The 26,334-nt window shown below is 41.6% G+C and overlaps 1 protein-coding gene across 2 annotated transcripts in view; it reads right to left on the reverse strand.

Moving 5' to 3' along the window:
• Nucleotides 1-22,843: 22,843 nt before the first annotated feature.
• Nucleotides 22,844-26,334, reverse strand: part of PLEKHA8 (pleckstrin homology domain containing A8) — a 384,133-nt gene continuing 380,642 nt past the window's right edge. For both annotated transcript variants that reach the window (XM_044066845.1, XM_044066846.1), the window contains exon 14: nt 22,844-24,249. In XM_044066845.1, the coding sequence (XP_043922780.1) occupies nt 24,052-24,249 (198 nt within the window). In that variant the 3' untranslated portion in view covers nt 22,844-24,051. The remainder of the gene's footprint in view (nt 24,250-26,334) is intronic.

Below are 26,334 nucleotides of genomic sequence, written 5' to 3' on the forward strand. Positions count from 1 at the left end.
GAGCACAAAAAAGCTCAGTGCTTTCTTGCACCAGCAAGGAAGGCAATAGCATGAAAAGAAAATGCTGAGAAAGATAAAACATGAGTGACTATATACATAAAGGTATATACATCCACACCAGGGCAATAGATAAAACAAATACAGAGAATGGAGGGAGGATACCTCAGCTGCAACAGTGTTCGGCCATCTACTGTTATGGTATGCTTACTTACACAACTGTACTATGCTCTTCATTACATCACTGTTGCAGTAACATAAGCTATTTGGGCTGATTGCCATAACATAGAAACAAATACAGAGAAGGAAGCCTAAGAATTCTAGAGCCCCTGGAGACTAGTCCTAGCAAAGTTGGTTCTGGACCAGGAAATGGATCCCAGTTTACAATGCTTTGTAAAAGTATGTACAGAGGACACCTTTGCTACCTCTAGAATACTTCCAGTCCAACCCTTTCTAGAAAGCCACAGATGAAGCAAAACTCTTAGTAGAATGGGCTCTAGCCCTGGCTAGAAGTAGTATGTTATGATGAGAATAACAGAAAGAAATATCATGAGACAACTATCTGGAGATATTCTGCTTTGACACTGGTTGTCATTTTCTCTTACCTTCATAGGAGCCAAACAGCTTATTACCTATCCCAATAAATTGGGAGTGGACATCCAGAGTATGGAGAATTCTTTCTTCCCTGTTCCTAGGTTCTTGAAAGAAGACTGGGAGATTAATGAATCGACTCATGGAAATTCTGAAACCAGTTATGAAAATAAGGATTTGTTCTAAAAAAAAACAAACTTTGTGGAAAATGAAATAGGGCTGACAGCAAGTCAGATAATCTTCTGGCAGGAGTCATAGCAATGAGTAATACAGTCTTCCATGCTAAGAAACTCATATGTGCCTAATGAGCTGATTAAAATGGAATAATTAGCTTTTGAGACACAAAGTTAATATCCCATGGAGGAGCCACTTGTTTTCTAACTGGCCAAAAACTACTTGACTTGAAGATAGGCGGAAAGGGGACATCCAAGGGCATACAAGCAGAAATGGACACAAAATGAATCTTACTAGAAGAATAAGGGCCAGGTGACAGTATCTCTCATGAATAATCAACAGCCAGAGGCAATTGGGCTATGAAATGTACTGGCTCTTAGGCGGACACTAACTATAAAATCTTTTCCAACTGTACATACATTTTAGCTTCTATTACCTGCTGCATGTAATCAGAAAAAAAAGGTGCATAAAATGTATAAAACAACCCCTGTCTTGTGTGAGTAAATCCAGTCTGTGAAAAAAAAAACTGTGGTAATTGCCCTTGACCTGCTTCAAAAGAGGCGAGAAACACTGTTGCTTGGAAAAAAAGGGAGTCCCCACCACAATCTTTGGAGAATCCCTTTGAAGCTTTAGAAGAACTATGAGCATCTGAGAAATTGGTGGAAAAACATTGATAAACATTCCAGTCCATGAAAATGAGAAGGCATCAGTCTTTTGAGCCTGCTTTCAAGGAGTCCTGGAAGAGAATTGCTTTAACAATCTGTTTTGAAAAGAAACCAAACAGATCTATTTGCAGTGTTCTTCACTACTGGATCAATTCTTGGAAGGCTAGAGCGCAATTTCCATTTATGGGGGTGTGTCCTGGTGCTGCTTAGCTTGTTTTCTATGATGTGTAATGTATGAAGCTTGCAGAGTCAAACAGAGAGGAGTTTCTACCACCCAGGCTATCATAGCATGTCTGCAAAAGAGGTAACATTGAGTAGCCCCTATTTATGTATCACACGACTGTGCTGTTCTTTGTAATGATCTGCATAGATCCAGGAGACCATAGGTGATTCAAGACTTTCAGAGAATTAATTGGTGCCATCATCTTTTGACAATGATGTGCTTCAGTCTGTCTTGTTTGCTCCACAGACCTTGCACTTTCACTCCTTTTCACACTGCCTACCAAGCAAAGTCTGAAGCAGCTGTTATGAAAGTAGGTGGAATGGAAATGAGGAGACTGACTGAAAGAAAACTGGTCCACTCATCACAGAACTTTCCTTCTTACAAACACCAGGACTGGAATCTAAAAAGATGAGTGCTAATGCTGAATGCAGACTAACCTGTAGTAGCACTGAATTTTCCATGTGACGTGTAGAATAGTGTGTGTGTTGTACCTTTAAGAAGCATTTCCAAGGACAGCACATGCATATAAATAGCAAGCACATGCTAGCTTCAGTGTCATTTTGAGAGTGCAACCAGATATGAGCATGTATGAGTGAGATAAGTAGTATACAAGTCTAAGTTAAAGTTATTAAGCTTCAATCCTGATGTGTTTGCACATAATAAAGCTGTTTGAACAGAACCCACAGATGTTGGTCTGTTTTATCCTGACCAGACGAGTGACATGGTGTCAGAACTGGAATTCCAGAGGCTGCTTTTCAGAGCTACAAAGTGCAGAGTTAACAGTGAAGGTAAACTAAATGAACACAGTGCAGAAAAGGGCCAGAAATAAACCAAAGGTAATGAAAACTTGCAGTAATGACTTCATCAAAAAAGATAAAATGGAGGATTACAAGGGCACAGACAGCATTACTAAGCAAACAGAAAGCACAAAAGTTTGGTAATTAAATGAAATGTTTAAAATTAAGATATCTGATAAAGCAATTATGAGAAAAGCACATAAGGGGTTTGGAATTACCTCAGAAAGTAAAATGAGCATGTTTAGAGTAAAACAAGCACAGGAAAAGTATAATGGACATAAGAGATTAAACAAGCAAATGAATATAATCTCGCCATGTGTCACAGAAGGGACCCTGGGATTTCTTGTACCACATCTTTTCAGTCCTTTGATTCCTAGAGTTGGTTTGTTGGGGGTGGGGGTGGAAAAATGCACACCCACCGAAGACAGGGTCTTTCTGTCATTTTCACACCTGGTTAATGTGTCTTAACTTTGGCACAAAAAAAGAAGAGGCTTCTATGGGACCGTTGAGAAAGAAAGAATTAAAGGGATCCACAAAATCACATAGGCGCATCCAGGCAGGACGTCTCATGACAAGACCTACACCCGCATCTCTAGGCACCCCTTTGGTAGTATGAGAAATCAACTGCATAGATGAACTAGATATAGATTCCAGGGTGGCAAGCTGTGAGGCAACTTTGTCACGTACCTCATCAGAAACTACTCCTGCTAGGGTTTCTGAGAGTTCTGAGATTAGGTCTCTCAGGAGATGCGTAAAATATAACAAGTAAATCAAGGACCGAATGGCAAAGGTCAACGAAGAATATACCTGCTTCCCTAACCTGTCCATCGCACCTAATTGGAGGATGGACAGTAGGGCTCTCCTTGGTGAGCTCTTTTCTACTGGCCGCAGCCACCACCATAGCATCTACTGGTAAGCCTTTGGACCAATGTGGGCTGCCCTCTGGCAGAGAGAGAATTTTGTCTGGTCTCCAGGGAATAGGTTCAACGGTGTCAGGATTCTTCCAAGAGCACTGCATGGTGAGCTGAACTAGGTCATCTGCAGGTGGGGTCACCCAAGAAGTAGAGCGTTGAGCATGGAAAGCCTGCAAGAGTACAGACTCCTCAGAAGAAGGGTTGGTGGGCTTCCAGTCTCCCCACTGCTTTAAGATTTCCAGTACATCTCCAAAGGAGACAACCTCAGGGGGCAACCGTGGGGACCCTTCCCCTTCATTGTAGTCAGTTATCTTCAGTGAGGGATTCTTCGGAGGAATCCATGTGCTTCCTCTTGCATGATCTCTTATGGGGTACCTCCTCAGCAGGGGCATCTGAAGAGAGACTCCAAAGAGTGGGCACCTTGTGGAAGGGTATCTTGATGTTCCCATGCTCGATATCCCAGAGTAGTGGACTGTCAGCTGCGGTTCAGAGAACATATATATGTGGCACTCTGGCACTGAAGGAACCAGCTTTGAGCCTGCAGAAGCAAGTGCCCTCTCCATCACCTGGAAAGCAGGCCTGCCCAAAGAGGGATGGGAGCTCTGAACCAAGAAAGACAACCTTAGGACTGGGGTCACACCCCGCTTCAAAGAGCCCACCCCCAGGGAAGGAGCCAAGAGAGGACTTGGTGCCACCAAGACAACCAGAACTGTAGTAGACAGCGTCGTACTAGGGATCACGGTGCCGAAAGACCAGTCATGATCCCGAGGATGGCTCGTCTCCAAGAGAGTAGAGTACCATAGGGTACACTCCAGAGCTATGGTAAGGTCTACCACTGGAACCAAAGAAGCTGGTACTGGGATAGGCATCAGCACTGAGGGCTCCAATACCTCCAAGGAGGTCAAAGGAGCAATATATGTCGGAGTCTGTGGAGAAAATTCCTCAGCCCCGGGTTGAAAGGAAGATTTATGAGGAGTTGGAAATCCTCTGGCCATCAGGAGCTGATCCACTAGTCACACTATGTCAAATTCTGAAAGGCTGCTGAGGAGTGGGTTGACACCCCTGATGGAGACTCAGGGTGTTCTATGAAAGAACTGCACTGTCAAAAAAAGGGGTCTGTCGACGGGGAGTATCAGGTCCAGGGGAATATTTCACCCTCCACCAAGTTGTGTAGGATGACCTGAATTGGGAAACTATTTTTGGTGCAGAGAGGGGCATTTGTACTGTAGCAGGAGTAGAAGTTTTGTCTGTAATCAAGCGGCACCATAGTAGGTGTTTGAGGCACTGGTGCTAAGATTACAGGAGTCAATTCTGGAACGTTTGCCTTTGGTTCTGTGGGAGATTTAGTAGATTTAGAGTCACTGGCATGTGGCAAGGAAGGTACAGACTGACTCCTCTTTTTATGTTCGTTTTTAGGAGAGGTTGAACCCTTCACCTCAGATATAGCCTCCAAGAAAGGAGTTTTTAAGAGACCTTTGAGAATCAATTTGTTTTTCCTTTCTGTCAAGGTACGAGTGCTAAAGCCCTTACATAAATCACATGGGAGTTGAACTTTTAGATGCAGAATGCTGAGACAATGAACACAGGAAAAATGTCCATTAGAATTCAGCATTTAACTTGTTGTCCCCTTTTTATCAGCCATTGTCAATAATAGTGAAAAACCTTGTCAAATAATATACAAAAACAGTCACCGACACACACACACACACACACACACACAAAATCAAGAATACGAAGGACCGATTTTTATATATATTTTTTGGTTACCAACCATGGTAAATAAGAAGTACCCAATGGGTAAAAGGAGAAAAGAGAGGGGGGGGGGTAAGGAATACTAGCAATGGTAGAAAAGATTACCACACTAAGGGAAGGAAGGCCTGTACCAACAATGGTATGAAGAATACCAAAAACTTGGTAAAGAATCACACAGAAGCACTCAGGAAGCAATGGGTAGCAAACTCTAAATGACTACTAATAAGCTAGACATTCACAAAAAGTGGAGAAAATTTATTTCAAAGTATAAATTTTAAGTCACTTAGCTTGGGAGCTGGCCTGAAGCGCCCTGATATTATAAGTGGCAAACGAGATCTGGGGTGATAGAGAGAGGGGCACTATGACTAAGCTTAGTTAGAGAGTTTTTTGGCTGGCATGAGCTTGTTCTAATGGCCAACTCGGTTCCGAGAATGGAACAGATACCCAACAGTAAGGAATTAATGAAGATTAACATCATCAGATGGACACATTAAGCATAAATAAAACAAGGAGACTGCATGTTGTTTGGTAAATTACTGTGTTTTGGCATAAACTGTTTTGCTTAGATTGAAGCTATTAAGGGCATAACTAGAGTTATTTGAAGTATCACAAATTGCGTAAAAGTGCTTACAGTGTATGTTTATTACTGTACATTTATTCTGAAGAGTCTGTGTGCAAAGTGCAACTATTTTGTAAAGTGCAGTAAATATACATCTATTTTGAAAAGTCTCTTGTGCTGGGTGTGTCTGTTCACAGAGTGCCACCATTACAGATTCTTTTTTGCACTCTACAGAGTTATTTAGCAAAGTACAGCCATTTTGGGAATGTTTCAGTGTGCTGTGTACTGTTTATTCACACAGTGCAGTTATTTTGAAATGTTTCTAACACTACGGTGATTTCTTACAATACAGTGATTTCAAGCTTATTACAGTATCTGAGAGACTTATTTTGCAAAGTTCAGTTATTCAGAAGCTTGTTGTGCTATTGGGCATAGTTACAAGCACTGGCATATATATATATATATATATATATATATATATATATATATATATATATATATATATTGTGTGTGTTCGTGCATACTTGCAAAAGCCTTCACTGATGTGTTAATATAGCAGAGGCATTTCACAGACTAGGTCCACTTGTATTTGATCAGAATATTGCAGAGAATTGGAGAATATTTGCGCAAGAGTGCAATATTTTAATGCAAGCAGCTTATTCTGACAAAGATGCATGCACCAGGGCATTCATTTTGCTAAATCTAGCTGATTCAGAGGCCATTGAAAGACAGCATTCATTTGTGTATGTACCAGCAGTATATGAAGAAGGGGAAAATGTCATATTGCTGTACAGGCTGAATCAAGGGAAGACCCAGAGTGTTTGAAATGCAAATTCAGGGAAATGTGCAACCCCCAGACACATGTTACATTAGAGAGGCTTTTGTTTTACACAAGAGATCAAATGCCAGGAGAAACCTTTGCAGCTTATATTACTGACCTGAGAAAAAGCTAAAATCTGTAGGTTTGGTGATTTAAAAGATGAGTTGATAAAGTACAGGCTTGTATGTGGTATTAATAGTGCTGCAGTGAGAAATATTTTGCTTCGTGACAGTGATTTAACACTGAGCAAAGCTATTGACTTTGTCAAATCTATGAAGTTACAGAAAGGCTCACAATTATCCTTGTAAGTGATGCATGGTTTCAGCAGGCTCCAGAGCAAATGTAGACAGCATGCGACACGTGGCTAGCAGAAGCAGGCACATGGCAGCTGTAACCCCTGCGGGTGTGGCAGGTAAAACCCATAGTTTTCTAGCAAGTTCTAAGACTAGCTCAGTGAGGACATGCTCAGTGCAGTACAAGGGTGACAAATCAAGCTTTATTGTTAACTGTAAACGAAAATCAGCAAACAAGAAATCGTAGTTTCAAAAATTTACTGAAACACAGACACATACAAGGCTTGAAGCGCTTTTCATTTGCACTAAAGCAAACTTCTTCAGAAGACCTTGTAACTGAAAAACCACCACAATTTAAAATACATCACTGCTTATATCACAGAAATAATTACTGTGTAAGAAACAGCTTAAAGTTATAAAGCATTAAAAAACATTTAAACATGAGCAAGATGCCGTGATGCCAGTTGCCTGAAGTATAACCGTTCATATATAGGTCAAAACTTTAAAAACAATAAAGAACAATAGAAATGTAATATAATTATAACAGTGTAAATGTGACACACTAGTTGGACCACTTATTTTTAGGTACTACAAAACCAGTACAGATCTATGATGATCTGGAACCGTCATGAGAGAAAGGTATATGCGTATACAGGGCTTTGATGACACAGAATACATCGCACATTAGCTACACTGATGGCAGGAAACATACTATCTACGAAAGCTTTTGTTCTTCAGAATACAACTGATAGAACACAAATCGTTCAGACCAGGGGGTTTACATGCCTCAAGTCTGATTTGCCACGCCAGTTCTAGTTCTTCCAATAAGGTTGGCATCGGACTTCCTCTTATAGATGGAACTATTTGATCTATAGCCATAAAAGTAAAGGTGTGATTAGGGAAAGATAGTATATGTTTCGCTAATGCGTTATTTAACTTCCCTTTGTTGATTGCATACATATGTTTGTAAACTCTCTCACGCAGTTTACGTTCGGTTTTACTGATATAAAAGGCACAACAATGTTTACATTTAGCTAAATAAACAATAAATTTAGATTGACAATTGAACTTAGATCTAAGCTTGAATTGTGTGTTATTGATCACAAACATACTAGATGTGATCATATATTTACAATAATTGCATGCCTCACATTTGGCCATACCAATTGATTACTAGTTTTTTAGTTATTCGTTTACTAGTTTTTTAGTTGTTGGATTATTATTTATTGTTAACTGTAGCAATTGTGGTGCCAGTTGAGTCTAAAACAGAAAAGTGCTTGGCATTTGGTCAGCAATGCCACAAGTGTAAAAAATGGAACCATTTTCAAAAGTTTTGCAAAGTAAGTAAACCTCACACAGTTACAAAGAAGGGTCACTTAAAAAAGCAAGTTGATAATATAGAAAGCTGCAACCCTACTTTTTACGTAGATGGCGCATCAGTAATTGGTGAAAAGGTTGTTGCAGTAGATTTATTGGCTAAGAATGAAGTGCTTGTACTGTCCAGATCAATGGTAAAACCACCAAGCTCAAAGTAGACACTGGTTCAAAGTGTAATGCTATGTCAGCAGACACATTTGCTAAGGTGAGAGCTGGTGGGCAACTTAATGCAGCCAGTTGTGCAAAACTTGTTGCTTATGGAGGTGAAGAAATTCAAACCCAAGGCTCAGTAGTGCTTTCATTTTATGTGGCTGTGAACTGCTACAGCATACTGTTCTATGTAGTCCGTAGACCTGTGCAGTCATTACTGGGTCTCAGACAGTTTGAGAATGAATCTGCTTTCTTTTACCAAAGAAGTTCATCATATAAGCACATGTCCCAGTTCCAGCATCAGTGAAGCTGTTTTTGATGACAAGTTAGGCAAATGTCCAGTTGTGTATTCTATGAAGTTAGACCCAGAGATTAGTCCTGTGGTCAGACCAACAAGAAAAGTTCCGATAGCTATGCAGAATAAAGTCAAAGCTCAGCTGGATAAAATGGTGCAGCAAGGTGTAATTTGTCCAGTTACAAAACCTACTGAATGCTCGTCATCCATGGTAGCAGACCATAAAAAAGGCTCAGATTAAATCAGAATATGCATTGACCCAAGCGATTTGAACAAAGCATTAAAGAGACCACATCATTCTGTGTGTACAGTTGAAGTTGCAGCCCTGATAGTGAATGCCACTGTTTTTTTCTGCCTTGGTGTAAGTTAATTTTGGCAAGTGATGATTGTAAAACTTCACTCTTGACTACATTCACTACCCTATTTGGAAGATATAGATTCTTTTGGATGCCATTTGGAATACATTCGGCAACAAAGTCTTTCAGCATGCAATGGAGCAAATTTTTTGGGGGGTTATCTTTATGCCATAATAGTAGATGATTTATGGAGGCAATGGTGAAGCAGAGCATGACAGAAAGCTTAGGAAAGCTCTAGACAGAGCATGTGAAGTGAACTTGAAGCTCAATCCTCTAAAATGCAAACTCAGACTACCAGAAGTTACATATGTAGGTTATTTATTTACTAGCACTGGCTTGCGACCAGAACCATCCAAGCAAGCAGCCATTCTTGAAGTGCCAGCACTAGACGATGTTCAAGCTCTACAACATTTTCTTGGAATGGTCAACTATTTAGGAAAATTTATACCAGACTTCAGTGAGCTGACAGCTCCTTTGAGAGAGCTAACACAAAAATATTACATGGTCTTGGTTGGAACAGCACCAGAGAGCATTTGAAGACCTTAATCAGAAAATTGCCACTCCACCTGCATTAAGATATTATGATGTCAATAAACCAGTAACTCTTTCCTGTGATGCTTCAAAATTTGGTCTTGGCACAGTTATTCTTCAAGAAGGCAGACCAGTAGCCTATGCATCTAGAACTCTTACCCACAGTGAAATGCAATATGCTCAAATTGAGAAAGAACTTTTGGCAATAGTATTTGCATGTTCAAAGTTTTAGGATATTTATGGTCAACCTATTCATATTGAAACTCACCAACCTCTAGTCACTATTTTAAAGAAGCCTATGCATTCAGCTTCAGCAAGATTACAAAAAATGATGCTCAAATTGCAAAAGTACAATTTCAAAATGGTCTATACAAGAGGCAAACTTCTTTATCTGGCTGATACCTTATCCAGATGACCCAGAAATACAATGGAACAGCTTAATGCAGAGAATTTTGACATGGAAGTGCTTTATTTTTCTACCATGAGACTTGTTGAGCTGAGCGATCATACAAAGACTGATCCAGTTCTGCAAAAGCTCAACCATGTCATTAATGCTGGATGGCTGTTGAAGCAATCTAGTGTACAGCCTGAAGTGCAAACTTATTTTTCTTACAGAGATGAGATGATGGAAAATGTACTTTTTAAAGGTCCTAAAATTGTTGTTCCTGCTTCCTTACAACGTGAATATATCCAGATTTTGCATCGTCATCCAGGTTCTGAATCTACAAAAAGAAGGGCAAGAGGAATTTTGGCCTTCTCTAGCAAAATATATGTACTTTCTTCTTGTTCAGTATGCAATAATACTAAACTGCATTTGCAAAAAGAACCACTTCAGCTAAGTCAAGTTCCTGAACTACCTTGGTTAACAGTAGCAACTGATGTATTCATGTGGAACAATCAGCATTACTTAGTGTTGGTAGACTCTTATTCAAACTAGTTTGAGACCGATTTACAACCTAACCTAAAGTCCACTGTTACTATCACCAAGTTGAAATATCATTTCTCAGTCCATGGGAGTCCACAGAAGCTTATCTCTAATAATGGTACCCAATTTACCAGTCAGTTATTTCAGAAATTTGCAAAGGAATGGGACTTTGTACATGTTACTAGCAGTCCAGAAGACCTGCAGTCAAAATGGACTAGCCGAACATGCAGTACAGAGTGCAAAGCAATTACTAGAGAAGTCAAAGCATGATAATACTTATGTCTTTTTGAACTGACTCAATCTTAGAAACATACCCCATGATTGATATATTTGGCTCGCCTGTTCACAGACTTCTATCTAGGCAAACCAGAGCAACCTTGCCTATCAGTTCCAGTTTATTGAAGCCTAAAGCTAAAAACAATAGAACAATCAAAGCCCAACTATTCAGAAGGCATTCTTTCCAGTAGTCCAGCTATGATAAATTGAGCAGATTTCTTCGTCCATTGAAAGAAAGAGAGAAAGTGAGGATACAAACGGCGAAAGGTTTCAACCGGATTGGTCAAGTAATTGGTGTATGTGCTGAGTAGAGATCCTACTTCGTAGGATCTGAGGGTGTGGAGTACAGAAGAAATCACAGACATCTTCCTGTATCAGAATTGATATCACAGCATTGTTCCTGTGATAGACTCTAGATCTCAGAGCAATCCAATGTTCCTGTTGCAGAACGACTTCCATTCCTGATGATGTTCCTGATCTCCCCAAAATTGAACATTCAGCAGAGATGGTGCCAGTTGGTAGACCTAGCTCAAATTTCTATGTCACATGATTTAGTCATATTCCCAGACCTAGTGTGAAAAATACAGCAATCTGGACATAATTGTCTATATGTATTTAGTTCTGTATAATTGCATGTCAAAGAATTATTTTGTATCAATTGCATATCAAGGTCATCAATAATGCATGACTCATTTCTCATAGATAGAGGATGTAGAATAGTGTGTGTGTGTTGTACCTTTAAGAAGCGTTTCCAAGGACAGCACATGTATATAAATAGCAAGCACATGCTAACTTCAGTGCCATTTTGAGAGTGCAGCCAGAGTATGAGCATGTATGATGTGAGATAGCTAGTTTACAAGTTTATGTTAGTTATGCCTCAATCCTGATGTGTTTGCACATAATAAAGCTGCTTGAACAGAACCCACAGATGTTTGTCTGTTTTATCCTGACCAGATGAGTGACATGAAGTATGGACAAAAGAATGAGGAGAATCAGAGGCCATGTATTACAGAATCCTGACATATGTTTTGTCAGATACCAGAGCTTGGTTAGAAAGACTCAAGAAAAACTCTTGGTACAGGTCTACTTTGTCTTGTAGAAAAAAGCTCTTCCTAGGGCAGGATATAAAAGATTTCCCAAGAAAACTATACTGTGAGAACAGATAAGAGATGGTGTTTGCAAGTTTACTTTAAACCCCAATGTGTGGAGTTTAAGCACTCATGTAGGACTCGACAAATGAAAAAAAAAGAGTTTCTAAATACAAGACTATTGTCCAAATATGGAAAATGTCTGCAATAAACAATTACAGAAGCCAGACGCTTGTGAATATCCTTTGAAGACCAGAAAGTCTAAAGGGTAAGAGAGAGAACTGATAGTGTCAGCCTGATACAGAAAATCAAAGAAATTGAAAAGTTTGCCAATGGGAATGTGATTTTCAGCCACGTTTTAAGTCTAGCTTTACCACGAAAGCTAGTAAGGAGATAACAGGTAAAGGTCTGAAGGAATAACATTTTGAATTTTGGGACCTTGATAAAATGATTGAGAAGTGAGAGATCTACTGCTGGTCTCCATGTTCTTTCTTTTTGGCACCAGAAAAATCCTTGAATAAAACTGCTTGCCCTTCTGGCAGGCATGTACTGGCTCTGTGACACCCTAGGATAACAGTTTCCTGGTGCTTTCTTAAAAATAGCAGCCAGCTCAATGTCCTTTTCTGGTATCCATTCTCCTAAAAAGGTCTCATCAGTAATTGCATCTTCCAGCCTTATGGAGAAAATCTCATATCATCCCAATTTATAAGTGAGTTAGCACCAATGATATATCCAACTTTAGACGCCATTCTCTCCCATCTTTCAAAAATCATTGAAAAATGCATTCATAATCAATTAAGTACTCATTTACAAACTAACAATCTCCTTACCCTCACAACATGGTTTCAGACCAGGGCATAGCACTACCACAGCTCTCAAACTTCACCAGCATTATTAACCTAGCCAGAGATGAGTTTCTGCAATGTTTGTGGATCTGCCCTAGGCCTTTGATACATAGTCAAAGCCTTCTTCCAAAACTCTCTTCACTTGGCTTATCAAATAATGCCACCAAATGGTTCTCCAGCTACATTTTCAATAGACTCCAGCCTATTGAATGGATTAATTTTATACTCATCCTTCCTACCCCATCAAAACAGGTGTTCCTCAAGGTTCTACATTGGAGCTACTACTTTTCAACATATCTACCAACAACCTACGCTATGCCAGATTTCAAAACTCCTTCATACAATATACTGACAACTCAACATTAATTTATTCTGCTTGTAACAATTACCTGCATCACCTCACCCAAGAGTCACTTTCAAAAACTGCTGCTATTCCTCCCTAAAGTTCTTACACACCTTAAACAAAATTTCTCAATAACAGGCATCTGACAATTTCCCCATAAAAGTCATCCATTATACCAAGCTACTAGGTATGACAACTGATGACAGCCTGTTACACATGCAAGTCAAAATTTCAGGTTATCAAAAAAAAGTACTCACCCAAAAATTAGGGACACACTATACAGCAAAAACAAGTTAACAGATTCATCCAGGGTCCAGGAAACTCCTAGCCTCTACAGCCATACTCCCTACTATACTATATAGTTTCCCAGTACTGCTTAACCTTCAAGCTTCCATCCAAAATAAACTAAACAAGTGTTATAATAAAATAGCAAAATTTGTTGCAAACTCAAACAGAACTTATCATAGCTTAGTCCTAAAACAGCTCAATTGGCTTGAATTACCCATGCAACTCACAGACATCTACTCTTAGTCCACAAATTAATGCACAAACCAGAACACAGTAAAGCCCTGCTAGACTTACTGTACACATGCACCCTTGCTAGCTCACTTTGATCTGGAAATAAAATGCTCCTACCTACAAACCACACCTGTCAGCAGGAACCTCTCCCTATTCCCACTATGTAGCCCACAGTGGGCTGCCCACTCTTGGAAACTCTTTTGATGATAGAATTGAAGTGTTGCAAAGCAACATCTGTGTCAGTTGTACTATATAGAGACCATTCACTATAGCATAGTTCTGTACAAACTTCATCTTCATTGCTTTCTCTAATGGTTCTGCAGTATACAAAGACATGAGGGGGTTAAGGATTCTGTACAACATAACTGCCTCAAATTATGTGTGGTAACTTGTTATTAGAATAGACATTTTACATCTTATTTCCTACTTGGGATATTGGTGATATAGGTCATGTACTTTTAGTTATGTACTTACCATAACTTTAGATGTTTGGGATCCATCTCGCCTACATTCTGTACTGATGGGCTCGGAGCCGATCGTCGGCTCCGACTCGGCACGCTATGCTATAGAGTGAAGCCTCTTATTGGCTGAGCTATTCTCTATCCCAGGATGCACCACCACTAATCCCCCAGATCTTGTTTGTCCGCATTCATGCACACACACATAACTTGTTTATATAACATTGCCAGATGTTTCAAGATGAAACAATAGAATTCGGACCGTCCGATCTCTTCTGATCTCCAAGGCAGGGGAAAGGAGGGTGGGTTATAGGAATGTAGGCGAGATGGATCCCAAACATCTAAAGTTATGGTAAGTACATAACTAAAAGATGTTATGTGATCCTATCTTGCCTACATTCTGTACTGATGGGACAGCGTCCCTAGCACCTAAATCCAAGGTGGCTCACTGGAAAACACTCCTGAGCACTGTGGAACCAAATGAAGCTCGCCCCCGAGATGCCACATCCAATTTGTAGTGGGAAATGAAAGTGTGCGGGGAAGACCACGTAGCCCCAGCACAAATGTCACTAATGGCAAGCTTAGAATGGAATGCTATTGAAGTAGCCATAGCTCTAGTAGAGTGAGCTTTGACAGAGGTCGTAAGCTCTTTATTAGAAGAGGAATAAGCTTGACTAATACAGTCCCTGATCCATTTGGCAATAGTGACCTTTGTGATGGCTTTGCCCAATTTATTATCTGAAAAGGACACAAACAATTGATCTGTTTTCCTTGTTTGTTGGGTCCTGTCTAAATAAAAACGCAATTGCCTGTGAACATCCAATGTGTGGAAGATGTATTCCGCTTTGTTTGAGTACTTTGGAAAGAAAACTGGAAGTTCTAATGACTGTTGCAGGCAAAAACTGGAACAAACTTTAGGGACAAAGGATGGATTAGGCCTGAGGGATACTCTATCTTTGTGAAAAACCAGGTACGGTGGTTTTACAGATAGAGCTTGAAGCTCTGAAACCCTTCTGGCAGAAGTAATCGCGACCAGAAAGGCAGTTTTCCAAGATAGAAATTTCAAATCACATGTTGCTGCCGGTTCGAAGGGGGAGGAGGTTAAGGCACGTAATACCACATCGAGATCCCACGGAGGAGCAGGATGAGAAATCGGAGGTCGTAAAAGCGCAGCACCTTTCATGAAGGTTTTACACAATCTGTTGCTCATTAAAGGTGGGTTTATGGATTCATGAAAATTGGAAATAGCTGCCAATTGGACCTTGATGGTAGAGACTGAAGAACCTTGATTGAATAGGGAAGTTAGAAATTTCAGGACTTCCGATACAGGAATAGTGATGGGATCCAGACCCCGGAGTTGAGCCCAAATAGCAAATCTCTTCCATTTGCTAGTATACAATTTCTTAGTGGCAGACTTGTGGGCCGATGATAAGATATGTATGAATTCCGGGTCTAAGGTATGATTCCTGACTATAGTCGGAAGAGGAGGAGCCAAGCTGTTAACTTCAAAGTGTGAAGGGACTGATAGAGTTGTCCAGACTGATGAATTAATAGGTCTGGGATCTGATCCAGGAACCATGGACCGTCCAGTGCATATTTCCGAAGACAGGGGAACCATACCAGACGAGGCCAGTAAGGGGCAACTAAGATCATTTTGCTCCCCAAGTGAGACGCCTTTTGGATCACTCTGGGAAGGAGGGGAACTGGAGGGAAGGCGTATAGCAAGCCGGTGGGCCAAGGATGGGCTAATGCGTCCATAGGACTCTCCCCCGGAGCTGGAGTGAGAGAGAAGAACTTTCTGCACTTCGCGTTCAGCGGGGTTGCGAAGAGGTCGCAACAAGGAGTTCCCCATCTGCTGAAGATCTGAGTTGTCACTGCATCATTCAGAGACCACTCGTGAGGAGAGAGGATAGTTCTGCTTAGTCTGTCAGCTATCACGTTGGATTTGCCAGGGATGAGTTGCTACCAGAAAACGTCTGGTCGCCACTGCCCATTCCCAAACTCTCATGGCCTCTCTGCAAAGAGGGTAGGATCTGATCCCTCCCTGCTTGCTCAGATACCAGACTACTGACATGTTGTCGGAGTGAATGGCAATTACGCCCTGAGGGAGGTAATCGTGGAGGGCTTGTAGAGACAGAAGCACCGCCCTCATTTCTAAAATGTTGATATGAAGGAGACTCTCTTCTGAATGCCATTTGCCTTGGACTGACCTGCCCAGGGAATGCCCCCCTCACCCCATCTGGGAGGCATCCGTAGTCAAAGTGGCCATAGGAGGAGGTGGAACAAAGGGTCATCCCTGATCCAGATTGGAGCACACCAGCCACCAGCGAAGGTCCCGTTTGCAGGTTTCCGTGATCCGTATGAGGTGACTGAGAGGGAGATCTTGAAAGGACCACTGTGTCGAAAGAAACCACTGGAGAATTCTCATATGCAATCTTGCTAGGGGGACTAGAAGAACAGTGGCCGACATAGAGCCCAATAGCTGCAGGACCATCCTGGCTGGAGCTTTGGATCTGAGAAGCAAGGCTTGGACTTGAGCCTGTATTATTTGTATCCTTTCTGTAGGAAGATAGACCCGCATTCGGTTTGAGTCTATCTCTACTCCGATGAATCTTATGCACTGAGATGGCAGCAACACAGACTTTGGCCAATTGAAGGTGATTCCAAGGGAAGTGCCTAGTGATATTGTGGCTTGTAGGTTCTGCAATAGTAGACGCCTGGAGGTGGCAGTTAGGAGCCAGTCGTCCAGATACGGAAACACCTGGAATCCTAGACTCCTCAGGTGAGCAGTCACGACCGCCAAACATTTGGTGAACACCCTGGGGGCTGTGGTGAGACCAAAGGGCAGTGCGCAGAACTGAAAATGACTGTCTCCCAGGCTGAAGCGCAAATGTCTCCTGGATGCCTGATCTATCAGGATGTGGTAATAGGCGTCCTTGAGATCTATGGAGCACATCCAAACACCTTTCTCCAGCAGTGGGAGAATGGATTGTAAGGTGACCATTCGGAACTTGGACTTTTTGACTGAACGATTTAGGATGCTGAGATCCAAAATGGGCCTCAAGTCCCCGGTCTTTTTTGGCACCAAAAAGAATCTTGAGTAAGTCCCTAATCCGATCTGGTCTGCGGGGACCGGTTGGATGACTCCTTTTTGAAGCAGCTTTGAGACTTCTAAGGCTGCAATTTCCCGTTGACTGGGTGGCGGGTCCAGGATTTTCTTGGACGGAGGTGGGGAGTGAGAAAAGGGGATGGCGTAACCTCCGGCGATGATTCGAAGCACCCATCGGTCCTGAGTGATACCTTCCCAGGCTTTTAGGTGCCTCGAACGACCCCGACTGGCTCCGGAGCTGCACAGTCGGGCAATCCTTCAGGGATTGTGGAAGGCTGAAGAGCCACGAAAGGACTCGCGGTCTCCAGTGTTGCGGGGGCCTCTGCCGCCTCTGGGACGGCGTCTTCCAGAAAAATTTCCCCCTCCTCTGCCTCTAGAAGGGGGATCATCCTGCTGCGAGGGATAAGACTTCTGGGATTTACGGAACCACATTTTCCCTCCTCTTTTAGCCTTGGGATAAGGCCGAAAGGGAGTGGAAAATCGTGCCCCTACGGCAGTCAAAGTCTTACCTTCTTGCTCGCAGCGGGTCAATGTGTCCTTTACCTTGGGTCCAAACAAAGAGGACCCATCAAAGGGAGCGTCGGCAAAGGAAGACTTAAAGGCTTCCGCAAAATGACACAGGCGGAGCCAGGCTTGCCTCCGTAGAGCAATACCTGTACCCGCCCACTCTACTCGCCCCCTCGGCCGCATATGAAATGAGCCTCATGGACGAATTTGATATCGATGACAGTGTAGCCAACTGAGAGCCAACCGTCTGGGCCAGCTGCTCAGGTAGGTTACCCAAGAGGGTATCTGAAAGCTCCTTGATCAGATCCCTCTGAAATCTAGTGAAGTGCGTTAAATAGTTCAGGGACCTTAAGGTAAAGGCCGCTGAACTGAGGGTGCGCTTCCCGTACCGATCCATGCTCCTAGACTCCTTATTAGGAGGATGGACGGACGTCGAAGCCTCTGCTACATCTTGTTGGGTAGCAGATGCCACCACCAAGGCATCTACAGCCACACCTTTGGTCAAAAACTCCTTCTCTGGAGTGCTGATAAGAACTTATTTGGGCGAGCAGGCACCGGTTCCACAGAGTCTGGATGTTCCCACGCCCTTCGACAGATCAAATCTAGGAGCTCGTCGAAGGGCGGAGACACCCAGGAGGCGGAGGGCTGAGCCCCGAAGGCCTTCAGGAACACCGACTCATCAGCAGAAAGGGGTTTGGAATGCCAGCCGCCTCGTTGTTTGAGGGCTTCCAAGATGTCTGCAAAGGAGACATCATCTGAGGACGACTTAGGGGACCCCTCCGCATCATCAAGATCGGTGTCTGACGTGAGAGACTCATCGGGGGAATCGACGTGCTTCCTCTTGCACGGTCTTTTCCTTGGGGGTTCCTCTGAAGAAGCTTCAGAGGGACCTCCAGGAGGGGGGGAACCCCCACTGGGGGTAACCTCAGGCCCCGGGGCACCGCTGTCTACTGACAGGGGGACTACCAAAGACCCAGTCTCCATATGTAGGGTCGGTGCTGGTGAGACCGTGGAGGTAGCCAAAGAAGATTTGGCCAACACACTCCTCATGGCCCTGAAGGCCGGACCGCCAGAATCCTGGGAAGGTCCAACCCCCTTGGCCACGACAGTAGACAGTACCCCCGCAGCCGACGCACCGAGAGGAAGGCTCAGAACTGAAAACATCGGTCCCGAAGTGCCCACCCCCCCCGGGGCCGACAGAGGAAGTCCATGTACCGAACTCCGACTCGAGAGCCGGGGTTGGAGTAAGGGTCGGGGCCGACCCGAAAACCTCCATCGGCTCCACCTGCACCGGCTCCAACGGTGCTGAGGCTGTTGGAGGAGGAACCAGAACTACCGGGTGGGCCATCGGCTCTGAAGCCGAATGGGATGGAGCCGAAACTAATTTCTGGAACACAGGAGACTCAAACAGTCTTAGGAGCACCCTGTTGATGTCCGAATCCGACATCTTGGAAGATCGGGAGGAAATCGATCGGGTCCGAACCGACTTCTCCATCGGCTCCGAAGGACTGGGGGACCGGCTCTGAATAGACTCGACCAGTATCGGTGCCGAGGGAGATTCCAAAACAATTTCCCTCGGTGCCGAGGAAGGCTTCAGCGCCGAAGGGGAAGAGTCTGAGCCGGCAACCCTCATCGGCTCCAAAATCAGTGGAGCCGATGAAGGTGACCCGCCTCTCAAAGCCCCAGTCATCAGCTCCGAAACCAGAGGAATTGAGACTGGAGGCATCGAGGCAGACCGTTCCGCCCTCGGCTCTGAAGTCCGTGGAGCCGATGGAGAAGGCTGCCTAGATTTCTTAGTAGTCGGTTCCGACGGGCTGGTCGGAGCCGACGTTTTTTCTTAGCTGGAGAGGAAGAGGAAGATAAGGCCTCCTCGAAGGAGGGTTTGATAAGCCCTTTCAAGATTAATTTATTCTTCCTCTCTTGGAGGACCCTAGAGGAAAAAGCGTGACACGCTGCAAGACTCCTGTAGGTGCTTGGCGCCTAAACAGTACACGCACGAGGAGTGATCATCGGTGATGGACATTTTATAATTGCACCTCGTGCACTTCTTGAATCCTGAGGGTCTATGTTCTTTGGACATAATGCCTGTAAACCACTCACTAAAACAGTAGAAAAAAACACTATGTATGTCAGTAAATAAAGATTTTAACAACAATAAAACCTTTTTTTTTTTTTTTTTTTTTTTTTTTTTTTTTTAAGAAGACCAAAATTAACCAGTACAATACAAGTACAACAAACGCCAAAAAGGAGGGCCAAGAACCCTCTCACTTAAACAGGTACTTGACCTCCCTAAAAAAAAGGAAACTCGCTAAAGAATAGGGGAAGGCCCCTCTAACTAAAACGGAAACCTTTCTCTAATCAATCACACAAATTTACCACAGATTTTAGCAAAAAACACACTGATACACAACAATAGCTGTTAAAACAGCTTTTGGGTAAAGAATAAAGAATTTCCTGACAGGAAAACTTTAAGAACAAACAGCACTTAGCTCAGCCAAGTTTGAGACCATGTCCTAGCTTGTAAGCGGCAAACGAGATCTGGGGGATTAGTGATGGTGCATCCTGGGATAGAGAATAGCTCAGCCAATAAGAGGCTTCGCTCTATAGCATAGCGTGCCGAGTCGGAGCCGAGGATCGGCTCCGAGCCCATCAGTACAGAATGTAGGCGAGATAGGATCACATAACATCTGAATGTTTCCCAGATTTTCTAAGTGTGGTCTAGCTGGTAAATTAACAAGCTGATGTAGGTTACACTATGATAGGAAGGCCTCAATCTGGGTATGTTTGGCTGACAGCTCATCTATGTTGTAGTCACCTAATATTATTATGCTAACAATTAGCTAGGACAAACGTGCATGCAGCTCAACACATATCCTGTATTAACTATTTTCTGAGATGCAGTATGCAATTCCCAGTTATAGTCATGGCCAACATGCAGTGTTACCTTAATATAGCAAGCAATCTACGCTTGATTTGGCAGTAACTATTTTTGCTACATTTCCATACTATAAACAAAGTAAAATGGAGTAAGGGCTATCTGCTCACAGCCTCTCTTGCTTTGGAAATCGTGCAGGTTTCTAGAGGGAAACTAGCTTTTCTGAGTATGCCCTGGGTGCAGGGTCCAGGATCAAGCGGTAGCATCCTTTGCATTTATCATCTACTAGGTAGTAAAGGGGTTCCTACAAAAGTACACTGGTTCATTCTGGATTGATCATCAGTTACTAACTCTATAGTACTCTTGTTATTTATGAAGTATTAACATCTGCTAACCACTGGAAAGGTTACTCACTGGATTTGATTTTCAAGTAGATATGGTCATCTATTACTTGGTTGTAGAATTACTATCTTGATCAATGACCTTGTCACAAAGTTGCACCCCCCGACAGATCATCCAGTCTTAACTGGTTAAAAAATGAAATTCAGTAATACTAGAAGTGATGACTTGGTTACTGCACTGCCAGTTCTCATTGTATTACACTGCAAATAGCGATGGCCAAAAGTACAGCCATCATCGCACTCTAGAACTACATCATGTATGCTTTGCTTCAGCTGGAATGCATGGACTAATGTATAAATCATGAGCCATTGCAGCCAAACTTGCCCTCTTCTTGAAAACTTTAAACTGGATGAACATTTCTGTTTACCAGAGAACAGCAAAAAGAAAGCAAAGTTTTTGTCTAAGGAGGGCTCTGCCTCATCACATTGATCTGAAATGCTTCGATATTCAGCTTTCCTGATTAGCCAGAGAGATCCCTCTGCCACCAAGTGTAGATTACTACTCCATTCCTATAACACAAGGTTTCCCAGTATTGGCTGAAAATTCTGAAAGAAGCATCTGTTGAATTAAGCAGAGATCTCACACAAGTGCTCCAAACTGGTGGTGTGGGTTTCACAATAATGACTTGTTTGTGATTATGTTTGGGTTATAAGCTCAGGCTTGCAGCTTATAACTTGCAGACTGAACTCTAGTCTAACCAGGTTCATTGTTTCTTGCCTGGATATCCTCAGTATATTTAGTTCCCACACTGTATATTCCATTAAGGATTGGATATTTCTAAGTATTTTAAAAAGAGGTATTACTCTATGAAGAAAATCTCTGTATCTTCACAGCCAGGGAAATTCCTGCCAGTCTCCGAAAGGAAAGTCCATTAACATTCAGCATGAATCTCTTCTAAAACCTCATGACCTCTGAGTAATACCAGTCTGGTCTCAGGACCTGCTAAGGCAGCTATGGTACCTTGACTAGGGATGTTGATCTCCTATTGGCAAGGAATCAGTCCTACTTCAGTTGTCCACTGGGAGCATCTAACACCATGTTTCATGGAATCCAGCAAAATACCTGCATTACCTAAAAGTATGTCTTGGTCAGTTGGAAAGATATAGTTCATTTCTACCAATCTCCAGAACACTTATTCATAGAATAATTATTCATGGCACATGTCAGTGCAAAAGTAAAAGGTAAAAATGCATTTCTATCAAACTGCAAAATATATAATCAAATGGCAATAACTTCTACAACAGCAACACGTTTACCATTTTGATCATATTCAAGAAAGTAATTTCAGACCTATAACCATGACCAGCTAAGAAGATTATAATTCAGAAAACAGGGATGACTTGTTTATTATACTCATCTTACACAACATGGTTATTAAGAAACGAGATTTAATTATGAACTATAAACTGCAACAATGTACTAGTACGTACTAATCCTTCTTTAAAAGCTGGGATTTACATTATTAGTAAATTGTGTAATAGCTAAAAAATAATCTCCTAATGGGAAACTGTAGAGCTAAAGGTATAAGATGCCAGAGATACAGACATTTCTGATCAGAGAACATATCACTTGAGCTACATTTTTTTAACCTGTAACATAATTACATATAATGGCTATGATATTCATGGTAGCTGACTGCTTATACAAATGAGGGTTACCATCTCTGCGGACCTGGCGCCAAACCTTAGTATCATAAAGTGATCAGCAGAATCCACTCAGGCTGCAAGACATGGACAGATGCCTTCATTTCCACAACCATTAGCAACAAGCTAGAACTATATATGAAGTAGAAAACTGAAAGCAGTGGTAAATTATACCTCATTTATATGCTGAAACCTCTGGCTGGACAACAGGGCAGCTGTGCATATTGGTAGTATTGCAATTTTCCTTTAAAGTCTGATGAAACAGAACTCCATTATAAATGCATTATAAAAAAAGACACTGCTGATAATACAGAACTCCATTATAAAGGCATTACAAAAACAAAAGACACAGCCAACAATTCTGTCTCAAAAGAGGAACACATTTAATACATATACATAGACAAACACAACAGATGCCAAAATAATTTTAACTGGCTTTTTCGAGCACAAAGAGCTATAGAACTTTTGGTAATGTGCAGATGAAGGGCTTCAAAAGCTTAATGTACTTTACATGAAAGCAAAACATTCTGAAATCAATCCTACCTATCTAATCAAATTTTAATTTAACATTTGTTGACCGGGAAAGTCCGACTAGGTTCCACAGATCCTGTTTTCAGCGGAGGCCCGGGGAGAAATGCTCCAGAATAAATACTGAATGGAAATCAGTCCCTGTTTTTATCCTGCAGACTCTCCATAAAGCATGTTACAGGTAAAGGTGCATCACATTCTGGGCTGTGATACTGCTGAACAACCCTAAGCAGTATTTTTTTTTTAAATAATTCATGAATTAAATTGTTAAATACTTTGCTAACTTTTTATGTTAATAATCTCTCTCTCAGGTCACCATAACCAAAATGGAAAATGTTCGATATTTGAGGTCTACAGACCTCTTTCTCTCTTGCACTTCTGAGGTCCCACTTTTTAAGCTGTGGAACTTCTGGGCAGGGTGTCATTATGAACATTTAGAATTCATGTGCATGTATGCCACTAATCTGGATAACCAGTCCATTGTTAATGGTTCTGTGCTCATTTATATAACAGGGCAGGTAGTCACTTCAAATATTAGTGAAACAAGAAGTACAATGAACAAAAATTGGCAAGTGTTTTTTTAGTAAAAAAAAAAAATGGCATAAACTTTAAAGGAAAGCAGTTTCAAACAAATACATGAACCACCATTTATTACGGTTATATAAAATATCAGATAAGTTATCAAAACTACAAATAAAATAAAAGCACCAAATGTGTATATATTACAATAATACAAAATCATCTTCCGTTCTTTTGATTAGTGTTCTTGAAATCAACTGGCTACATTTAAGAAAGTAGCTTGGAAGAGGTATTGTGCAAAAAGGGCCAACTGCATCCAACAGTTTATGTTAGTCCTTGTATTATATTAACATTACATGTTACAACGCTAATAAAAAAAAAGTCTTCTGGAAGATTGCATATAAGCAAGTGTGTTGCTACAGACCCCTTTGGCTTTCCCTATTATAGGTAAACATATTTGCCAAATGCAGAGTTTTTTGGGAGAGGTGAGCTAAAGTTTGGCAGGCAGGTTTCACTGTAGTCATACTACTTCCTCCGATTCTAGATTGTATTGATCATAAAAGTCATCCAATATGACTAAAAGGTTTTCCATGGCTGGCAGATAAATGCCAAGATCTCTCTGCATTGTTCTGTAAAATGATGCCTTTTGTTCATCACCTTCATTTACTGTTAATGCAGCAATAAAATTCTCATATGTTGGAGATGCCCTTAGGGCAAGCTAAAAAGAAGAAAAAAATGAGTTATACAAAGATCTTTGAAAAATAATCACTAAAAAGTTCTAGTTGTGGCTCTAACAAACTGAATCAATAGCAGGAACAAACACTGCCAATCATATTCTGTGCCAAAAGTAACTCACTTTTACCAGCACAATCAATAGTGACATCTGGGGTTACATCAACACAATGATCACACTTCTCTTAAAGAAAACAAAAGCCATAATAATAATAATAATAATAATAATAATAATAATAATAATAATAATAATCATAACAACAACAACAATCACAGCCTTCAAGCCACAGTAGAAATGACAGACAGCACCACACTGGTATAATGCATATAATCCCATGTGTAATACATCAACAATGTATTCTACAGTGCAAGTGAAAGCAGTCACAGTCAACAAAAATGGATGACACAACAGAGAATTGTTATGGCTAGGCTTGTATAGGCCCTAGGGCCAATAGCCTAGTACCCAACCTATGAACAGTAGTGCCTGAAAAGAAAAAGGAAACATTTTTTAAACAATTTAGCTGCATAATGGCAATATTCATTTTATGATTAAATTCATCACTTCAGCAATATGATCCCATTGAAGTATACTGCACGAGTAAATTTTTTTTCACCCTCTGGTGGATGCTGAATATCGCTAAATCTGCATAAAATGGGAAAGATGTTATGAAAGACATGGCATTACTAAAGTTAATGAATTCAAATCTTGAAAATGGTCAGCTCAGCACATAGCCTGGATATTACAGACAAACTAGCAAGCAAAGGCATTTTTATATATAAATTGTTACAGAAAAGCTAAAATGAATTGCAGATTTTATTACCCCCTTGCCTAGGTATCAATAGTACGATATTATTCAGCAGGCTTAATAGACTTTTTTAAGTGCAAGAACTCAATCCAGTGTAGAACAAAAACACCCAGACAGTTTAAGTAGAAGCAGAAGGAAATAGGATAAGAAAGTAAATTCCAAACATTTAGGTAAACCCCATACAAGCTATAGGAGGAGGCAATTTTGTGAACATTGCTGATAATGAGAACATTCTTGGCAAACACCACAGACTGTAGCAAAACTGATTTCTTGAACTTTGTTCTTAGAACTAGGATCCATATATGCCACACTTTTGAACTACATCTACAGTTTGTGTGAGCAGACTTCCCACAGGACTAAGTAGGTGCACACACAGTTGTGTACCCAAGTTAGTAAACAGAGTTACCATGCAAACAATGAGCAGTCCACATATAATGGCATGATTGTCGTGTGCTACAGGTAATGTCGGATATGACATGTAGCCCTGGATGATGACCATTACCTGCAAACCCAGACCATGGCAGAGATGGCACACAGCTCAGCTCATGCTAAAACATGGACAGTTGTGCAGGGTGTTCTCTCAATAAATATGACACCTCCGCTCTATCTAGACATGTAAGACTGGGCACTGTTATATGGACCAAATGCCTGCAGTAAGATCTTCGCTAGTACTAACGGGAGTCTGATCTATAAAAGTGGTACTCTTTGTGAAAGAAATTGGATTTCGATCACTGCATCAATGACACAAATCAAATCCAAAAAGATTGACCCAATTAGGTTCACAGGTTCATAGGAGATTACTAGGCTAACAGCTTAAGACCTTACAAACCTAGCCAATATAACACAATATTACCCAATATATGGCCCCTAGGGGCAAGAAGATGGCATGGATTTGCACCTATGCCTTGAGTATCTTACAGATTGCCCCTGTCCATAACGGATACAAGCACAGCCCTTGTCCATAACGGATACAAGCACAACCCCAGGTGTGAATTTGTGATTTCCCATACATTGCTCCAAACTGCACTCAAAGAGGGACAGGGAAGGGCTCTGCTTAATGTGAATAGGAAGCCTGCTCCAAAGAAGGGGCAATCTGAGACCCACCTGTCTCTGTGGCATGTTTTGCTTGAGTCGCTGACTGAGCTTAAATCCCTACATTGGGTCACTCTAGTGCTGTTTAACTTGTGAATTTGTAGCAGCTCCATCAGGGCTGGACTTATGAGAGCCTTGTAGGTCAGGCATAGGTCACCCCTTAATAGTCAGTA

The sequence above is a fragment of the Protopterus annectens genome, chromosome 3.part1 (genome assembly GCF_019279795.1).
Source record: "Protopterus annectens isolate FY-2018-M chromosome 3.part1, PAN1.0, whole genome shotgun sequence".
NCBI classification, from domain to species: Eukaryota; Metazoa; Chordata; order Ceratodontiformes; family Protopteridae; genus Protopterus; species Protopterus annectens.